Below are 8,917 nucleotides of genomic sequence, written 5' to 3'. Positions count from 1 at the left end.
ATCTCTACTTGATCTTGAGCCTTACATTTTTTTAGTAGAGAGCCTGTAATATGGGTGTCTGGAGTTGTTATAGCCCTGCATTCCACGTTGAATCATAGGAAATGTAGGATCTAATTAACCATATAGGGACAAAAAGACAAGATATATGGCCTTCTATTGCTTTAATTTTGACTTATCTTTTTATGATCTGTCTTGTGTGAGTCCTCCAACATTGGAGTGCTATACTAAATCACTGGAGTGCCCTTTTAATTTTAAATGCAGGCATGACAGCATGACCAATATCTTCAGTAACTTAAATTACAAATAATTGCAGCACCAGACTGCTGTTTTTGGAAATGGTGCTTTAGTATTCGGCCTGCACGGTGGTGTAGTGGCTAGCGCTGTCACCCTGTGAGACAAGCCCGGGTTCGGTTCGTGGTCTGGTCTCTGTGTGGGGTTTGCATGTTCTCCCCGTGGCATGTTTTCCCCGTGGCATGTCCAAAGAAAAAGACATGCAGCTCAGGTTAATTAAACTCTGAATTGCCCGTAGGTGTCAATGGTTGCCTATCTATCTATCTATCTATATATATATCGATATATATATATATATATATATATATATATATATATATATATATATATATATATATATTTATATATATATTTATATATATATATATATATATATATATATATATATATATATATATATATATATATATATATATATTTGCCCTGTGACTGGCGACCTGTCCCTGCCCAATGTCAGCTGGCATCGGCTCCAGCGGATGGAATGGCTTAGTATTATTTTCCTTATCCTGTAGAGGGCAGCAAAACGCAAAGAAGCGTCTAAACTGCCAAAAACTAATCGCAGAAGGAAAAAACCCGCCTTTATCAACTCAGTAGCCAATGAGTTCGGATTAAATAAGTATGACTATGGTCCCAGTGTGACGTGGGGAAATGTTCCTCCGTGGATCTTACCAGCCAACAAGGTGGACTTATCACTCATAGAGCAAAGGAAAAAATGGGTGGGGAAAAACTGTGACATTGGACAGCAGACACAAGAATACATGAACAACACGTATTATAACTATCTGCAAATATACACAGATGGGTCGAAAGACAATGGGAATGGTCACGTGGGTGCAGGGGTATTCATAACTAATAATTTAATAGGACTATATGTAAAAGAATTAATGACAGACAGTCTGTCTTCACGGCGGAAGTTGCTGCTATAATCCTGGGGCTGCAATGGGTGGAAGAGGTCAGGCCGGAGAGAGTGGTTATCTGCTCAGACTGTGGAGGGAAATGAGAGTGCGGACAGGATCGCTAAAAAAGCCCTTAAACTCAAAAAGGAGGAAATCCTGAGTATTCCGTTTGGAAAAGGGGAAGCGAAAGCTGTTATTAAAGAGGCAGTGAGGGAATTATGGCAGAGGGAGTGGGACAACAACTGCAAAGGAAGGCACTATCACAATATACAAAAATCCATAAATGTTAAGTTTTTCAAAGGGAAGTGTCGGGGGAGAGGAGGTAATCATATCAAGGCTAAGATTGGGACACACAGGACTGAATGCAACTCTGTTTTTAATGGCAAAAGTGGGAACAGATAAGTGTATTTTTTGTAATGAGACTGAGGATGTGGAGCATATTATCATGAAGTGTCGTAAATACAACTCTGAAAGGAAACTTTTGAAGGCAAAAATTTATCAGCTGGGATGGAGGTGGAGTCTGGAGGGAGTTCTGGCAGCGAACCAGGTGGGTCATGAGGGTTATAGGGCTTTGTTGCGATTTGCCAAAGATACAGGACTAGGACGCAGGATTTAGGTATAGGTTTGTTTGGTTATTAAGTAGATGGGCTGTTAATGGATAGTATTTTGGGTTTTGTTTTGTTGCTTTGAGGTGCTTTGTTGGTGTTGTTGCTTTATTTGTTTTGGTTCTATTTGCTTTGTTGGTTTGGTTTTATTTATTTATTTTTTGTGGTTTGGTTTGGTTTTGTTTCTTTGTTAGTTAGAACAGCTATTCCTGAATCTGCACACTCCGGTACAGTAGGTGGCGGTATGCACCTAGGCAAATTGGTTGCGATCCGCCAGTCAAATTTATAGAAGAGGAAGAAGAAAAACCCGCCTTTCCGGTGGTCTGTCGGCCAATCAGGAGGCCACATCCGGAAACAGCTCACTGTACCTGTAGTGTGGTTCTGAAAGCAGCTAGTTAGCTAATATACTGTCAGAAAGCTAAAAACACAACACTTTATTTTAATTTGGTCACCCAGTTTCCTGTCCTGAACAACACCCGGGTAACCAGCTCACACTGCAGTCCCACACGGTACCATGGTTGGTGTTAAAGTAATCGCCAGCGACCCGGACTTCCAACCGGAGCTAGCGGCCGCCGGCTCCAGGCTCGCCGTGGTGAAGTTCACAATGGCTGGGTAAGCTTACCCGGCTTCCGAGGCCCAGCTCGCTTGCGTTGCGGAGCAGACTGTCCCGTCAACGTAAGACTGGAAGGCGTTAGCGGATCGTCGTTCCGCGGGTTTGGGGAGCTGACACGAGCCGGATAGCCGCGTTAGGTGTAGATTGATTTGTGTTATTGCCAGGAAAACCAGGTTAGCATGCTATATGTAGCAGCTGTTAGCTCAATAACGTTAGCTCTATTGCCTACAATGACATAGCAGTATTACAGCGACTTGGCTGCTAGGGGTTCGTGAGATTTAATGATGAAAAACAACGACAGTGCCCGTTCAAAATGGTAATATTTCCCCTCGCGACTGTCGGGGTTCCTTGTAACGTTAGCTTTGTCTTTCCACTTTAACCGAAAGGCTTTTACACGGTAACTTAGTCTGAGTAGCTGGCGTTACAGGAGTTTCTGTACTTGACTTTTGTACGATACCTTATCCATTTACAGCTTTTGAAATATGATTTTTGTTCTGGATTCCCTGGTTAGCTTGTCATAAAGTCGGAAATTGAAATGCCTCGTGAGATTTATGCGAGGAATTCAAGCAATTACGAGATCAAATTGTGACCTCTGGTAATACTTTGATGGGCGTTTACCAAAGATGTCTTCATGCTGCGGGATGAATCGAGCATCACGCGTTAAAGCAGACCCTTACAGCTGTCGATGTCTTTATTTCAGAGACAAATGTCCACCAGAGAGGCATTGGGGCATCCTTAACAAAGATGTTTGTTTATGTACAGTACTTAGTCAAACGTTTGGGGTCACCTGGTATGTTGATGTTTTATCTTTTCTTCAATGATGACTACTTTAGAGACAAACATTGTATATACACTACATTTATTATTTACATGTGTAATAGTATGGGCCCCAAAAGAAGAAGAAGAATTACTTGAATACAAGTTGTATTCAAGTAATTCAACTTGTATTCAAGTACTTTTTGTGTCATTACAAAGTTGTATCTGCAGTATAGACTATCAGAGACTGTCAGGTACTACATGACTTTTTCATGCATTACTATCACAGAAACTGTTGGTTATTAAAGTGTGGTGGGTTTATTAACGGCAATTGACTTGTTGATTAACTGACTGATGGTTTCAGCACTATCCGAGAGACCGGAGCAGACAACTAACACACTGTCTTTTGACCCCCCTCCCTTCAGGTGTCGGCCCTGTGTCAGAATAGCTCCGGCCTTCAACACGTTGAGTAACAAGTACCCACAGGTCGTCTTCCTCGAAGTAGATGTTCACGTCTGTCAGGTGAGTGTCTGTGATTTAAGGGGAGCAATGGCTGTTGAGTCACTTTCCAGGTGTAGCATTGATGGTTGCTGATGGTTGATCAGATCATGATTTATTTTGAGCAGTGTCAGACCAGACTAAAGTCAGGTCAGGAAACTTGTTGGTCCGTTTAGACCAATGACTTTCCTGTTTTGTTTTTTTCTAGTGTAGTTCTAGAATATTTGTTTTGTGGCAGCAGGTTGTGGAATTGAGTTGGGCCAAAAAAACATCTACTTTCCTATATGTCCGAGTGTTGCAGGCTGAGTCAAAGCAACAGAAAGTAGATCTGTAACAGAAATGTAGAATATACAGCAGAGGGAAGCTGCGCAGTGAAAGAACCAACCAGTTTCAGAACAAAGTTTCAGCTAAAACTTTACAACACTGTTTCTTCTCTCTTTTTCAGGCAACTGCGGCTGCCAACAACATCTCAGCCACGCCGACGTTCCTGTTCTTCAGGAACCGGGTTCGTGTGGACCAGTATCAGGGGGCAGACTCTGCGGGTCTGGAGGAGAAAATCAAACAGCACACAGAGAACGACCCGGGAAACAGCGAGGACTCCGACATTCCAAAGGGATACGTGAGTTGACAACATTACTGAATAACTTTGGTTGCATGTGTGCAGGATTTAATATTACGTTTTTAAAAGTCTGTCACTGCATAAGCCATTTTTCTAGGAATCTAGATATAGAGGGTGAGAAATGAAATCTAAAGAAGGGAAAAAGAAATGAACCAGAAAACACACAGTATGTGTTGTAAAGTTGGAGACACAGAAGAGAAGCATGTGCAGAATTACTGTGAACCGGAGAGGATGCATGTCAGCCAGATGCCTTTTAAAATGACATGTATACATGTTTTTAAAAGAAATAAACATTAAAAAAAAGGCGGAGGAGTTGATTTCTGTCTGGTTTGTGTTTGCAGATGGACCTCATGCCTTTTGTCAGCAAAGCCGGCTGTGAGTGCCTCAACGAGAGCGATGACTGCGGCTTCGATAACTGCTTAATCAAAGACTCCACCTACATGGAGTCCGACTGTGATGAGCAGGTACGAGAGGTTCACTCCCGACGCTGCATCCTCGAAGCTAAACACTTTTTTTTCAGACTGTGTGTGTAGTTAATGGTACCTTACTTTAAGTTACATTTGATGGTCAATTTGTCTTTTTTGTTGATGTCCCTTGATCTCATCTAGTTGCTGATAACTATCGCCTTCAACCAGCCTGTGAAGCTTTTCTCTATGAAGCTCCTGTCCTCTGACATTGGTGAGTTTTTAATGCCGCTTTGCACTTAATCATCTTAATCTCCCATCTGCTGGTATTGCAATGAGAATACATTGTTGTTCTCTGACAGCTAACATCCTATCCGTTGCTCCTTCCTTCCTCCCTACTTCCCTCCCTCCTTTCGTTGTCCCTCCCCTCCACGTCGCAATCTCCGTGTCAGCCCAAGCGCCCAAGGGGGTGAAGGTGTTCATCAACCTCCCCCGGTCGATGGGCTTCGACGACGCCGAGCGGAGCGAAGCGACTCAGAGCCTGGAGTTGTCGGAGGAAGACTACAAAGACGACGGTTTGATCCCGCTGCGCTACGTCAAGTTTCAGAACGTGCAGAGCGTCACGGTGAGGGCCAGGTTGCCAAAGACAAAAGCTGTGGTCAGGCCTGAGACTAAATGTCATATTGAGTGTAAAACAAGTGTGAATGATCGACCAGTAGGCAGGGCCCCTGGCCCTGTATTTATCAAGCGGTTGGTCCTCGTCCCATTCCTAAAACTCAAGAGTGACAGGGTTTTCTCATCTTCCTCAAATATTTAGCGGAGCTCCCGTTAGGAGATGGTTTTCAGATAGAGGTATGCGCAAAAATCACGGACACTACAACAGGAGTAGGGTTGGGTACCGAGAACCGGTGCCAATATGGCACCGGTTCCAACACGTCCGGTACCTACCGGACCGAAAAGCAACGCAGATTTCGGTACTTTCTTCCGGTGCCTCAGCCGATTTTAAATATTTTTTTTTACACTACTCTGTAATGTTGCACGGTATATAGATACTAAAAAGGTAGCGCGGTACCCGCATGTAAAAAAAACGCTAGGATTTTGATGTATCGATACTATTAAAATAGCGCGGATCAGAGCGCACTCCTCCACACTCTGTTGTCCGCCTGCATGCAGAGCGGGGCTTGAGGGGGCGGGGCTTCCAGCGCTCACACACCACACACAGCGCGCACACACGGTCCCATTCAGGCCACCTGATGCTTGTGTCTGTTCTTTTTTTTTAATATATATTGTTTGAAGTTAAAAGGTTTGAAGCTGCAGTTTGAAGACAAGTGTTTTGTATGTATTTATTTATAGTATACTTTAAAAGGTTAATATATTGTTCAATTTTAAGAAGAAAAAATTGCCTTGGCAATAAAAAAGTATCGGCTCAGGCACCGTTTAGGCACTGGTATTGTTTTAAAAGTATCGGTTTAGCACCGGTATCGGAAAAAACCCAAACGATACCCATCCCTAAACAGGAGCAGAACGGACTTTGAGCTGCGTTCCGTTGGTCAGTTGCTAACGGTTGCTACAGCGACAGCCCAGGCGGGATGCCAAAATTCTGGGAGGCTTGATTAAACGGGGGCCACGGATCAGCGGATCTGAACCACTTCACTGGTTTAACTGGTGCGTCATGTCCTCAAACGACGGTTCAGATGACATCTTACAAAAAGTTTTTCCTACGTTTTTCGTGCGTTCTCTCGCGGAAGCCTGAACATGGTTCAGCTTCCGGTCGTTACATGCTTACAAATGTTGGTCCTCACAGGAAACTCTCATGCAGTCTTTTGGTCTATCTACCAATTGCAGCGCATTCTTTCTCGTAGGTTTGTCTACGAGTGCCGGATGGGAACAACCTGACTGGTTAGTGTGTTTTTATTGATGACTTGTTTGTTCTTCTTTCTCTTCTTACCAGTTGTTTATCAAGTCAAACCAAGGAGGCGAGGAGACGACAAAAATCAACTACCTGACGTTCATAGGAACTCCAGTACAGGCCACCAACATGAGCGACTTCAAGAGGGTACGGACCAGTTCTAGCCGCCGCCGCTCATTCATGTTCAGCTGTGTCTGTGGGTGTGCTGTACTCACTCATCCATCATTTCATTCTGTCGCCATGTAGGTTGTGGGAAAGAAAGGAGAGAGTCACTGAGCAGAAGAACCAATGGGACGGCGAGAAGAAGAGGAAGAGGAGGCTGAGAGATACATCCAAGGACTTTCCCTCTGCCAAAGCTGCCACACACGCACACACACACACACACATACAGCCTCCAGCTGAACTCTTCAAGCTCTGAGTGAATTCTCCGTCTGTGGAGACTCAGTCTACAAATCGTTTGTATTGTAATTCTGATGAAAATGACTGTAAATAAAACACAATCCTTTTTCAAAGGCATGTGAGTTGTGTCAACTTTCTGGAGGAGGAGGAGGAGGAGGAGGAAGAGGGGGAGGATGAGGAGGAACAGTAGCAGTGATTTTAGCAGTTCTAGTATTGCAATACAGACAAAAGCATGTGTATGTGTGTATGTATATGTGTGTGTATGTTTCTGTCTGGCAATATTTCTGAATATTCACTGACTGGTCTTGGATTGTGTGCAGAGTAAGTCTGACTGGACGTTGTTACTTGGAGGTAAACTGGAATGCGAGTGCTGTTTTTTTTTTCATTTATTTTTTTAGCAGTCTCATACAAGAATATGATCAGGGCAGGAAGAGAGCGTGCATTTGGAAACAACGACAAGTCTTGGGCACTACCATGTTTCCACAACTGTTGAATAAATTCTGACAACATTAGAACTTCCCTCTCAGGCCCTCAGTCCTCCACAGTAGGAGTGTACCTGGACCACAGGAAAGGTGTTCTGTCCTTCTACAGCGTCTCTGAAACCATGACTCCTCCAGAGTCCAGGCCGGCATTCGCTCAGCCTCTGTGCTGGGTTTGGTGTTCATTTTGATGGAGGCTCTGTTGAAATCTGTGCAGCCTCAAACACAGACGACGAAAAAAACCCACAGAGACCGGACGCCACACGCAGCAACGTATTCACTTGTCGTTCTTCCTATTTTCAGCCATGGTGGTTATCGCTGTGCATGACGACCACCAAGTTTTCTTCATCTTTTGAAAACGTTTTTGTTGTGTCTTTCAAAAGATATTAGCAAAAAAGGAAAACTTCAACTAGATGACCACTACAATATTACCATGGGACAATTCTTGTTTTAAATATATTTGTTGAGGAATAAGTACTTGGTTCTCTTTTTCTTACCGTAAATTAGTTAGGTATTGAGGGAGACTTCTAAATGTCGAAGGAAAGGGTAGCGGTGTGGGATATAAATATATAGTTAGAACTTGGCAATAAATAACTGAACAAAACAAAATAGTAATTTATATTGTCCAATTGACTTTCTCTGAACAAACATTTATTTACCTAGTGTGACTAATGTGTGATTGTTGAACCTCGTCTGTTATTTGGTATGTGAAGTTCTATGTATGCTATTGCTGCTGTAATATTTCCAGTTCTCTCTGTTCTGCTGCATGGACCCTGACGAAGTGGCACTTCTCCTTATCACAGCATTGTGATAAATCAAACCTATTAAACCTCCCTTTTGAGTCAATCAATGTTTTAAAAAATGTACCCCTGTCACTTCCCCCAAAAACCATAAAATGTTATATTTCATATATACCCAACATGATCTGTTTCCCATAAGTAGCGTTGTATTCGTGTATAGTTTTGCGTCGTTTATTTATTTAGCAAAGCTATTAGGCTCGTTCGTTAGAGCTGCGCCTTACCTGGAATCCAGACGAGAGCAGGCGGCCGCAGCAGGAGGCGTTGACAATAAACTGCAATCAAGTCGGACAGTTGTCAGTTGCCTTCAAAGTATACACTGGAAGTCACAGAAAAAAGTACTTCCCGTTAGTTCCTAACTTTTGTTTACTTGTAGTTTACAGATCACGTTTGGATTTATTATATGTGTTTATAAATATATATATATTTATGTAGAAATGACTGTTTAGCTGCATCCTTTGGTATTTTTATGTCTGCCTGTGAAATACATTACTACTGGTTTAGATATGTGTCATGAAAATACGATTTTGTATTATCAACCACACATGATGTGTTTTTAGATTAAACATGAGACGAATAGTCAATAATCGAGGGTTTAGTATTACAACTACACATAAAATAAGGATTTTCTACAACACGTGGTGTTTGCTG

At 42.7% G+C, this 8,917-nt stretch overlaps 1 protein-coding gene across 1 annotated transcript; it reads left to right on the top strand.

Annotated features, from left to right (window-relative positions):
- The first annotated feature begins 2,160 nt into the window (after positions 1-2,160).
- Positions 2,161-7,098, top strand: txnl1 (thioredoxin-like 1). The gene is made up of 8 exons (XM_079234695.1): positions 2,161-2,404; positions 3,587-3,683; positions 4,105-4,278; positions 4,620-4,742; positions 4,887-4,956; positions 5,135-5,307; positions 6,634-6,738; positions 6,838-7,098. The coding sequence occupies exons 1-8, from the start codon at positions 2,307-2,309 to the stop codon at positions 6,865-6,867; spliced, it is 870 nt and encodes a 289-aa protein (XP_079090821.1). The 5' UTR covers positions 2,161-2,306; the 3' UTR covers positions 6,868-7,098.
- The last annotated feature ends 1,819 nt before the right edge of the window (positions 7,099-8,917 follow it).

Source organism: Taurulus bubalis (assembly GCF_910589615.1).
Source record: "Taurulus bubalis genome assembly, chromosome: 19".
In the NCBI taxonomy this organism is placed as follows: Eukaryota; Metazoa; Chordata; class Actinopteri; order Perciformes; family Cottidae; genus Taurulus; species Taurulus bubalis.
Note: the sequence above shows the minus strand (reverse complement) of the source record. Positions and strands in the feature narration are given on the sequence as shown.

Excerpts from the sequence above, each read along its gene's own strand:
- txnl1 (XM_079234695.1), top strand. The coding sequence starts at position 2,307 with ATGGTTGGTGTTAAAGTAATCGCCAGCGACCCGGACTTCCAACCGGAG. Across the intron at positions 2,405-3,586 it reads GTGAAGTTCACAATGGCTGG|GTGTCGGCCCTGTGTCAGAA; the intron begins GTAAGCTTACCC and ends CCCTCCCTTCAG. Across the intron at positions 4,743-4,886 it reads AGTCCGACTGTGATGAGCAG|TTGCTGATAACTATCGCCTT; the intron begins GTACGAGAGGTT and ends GATCTCATCTAG.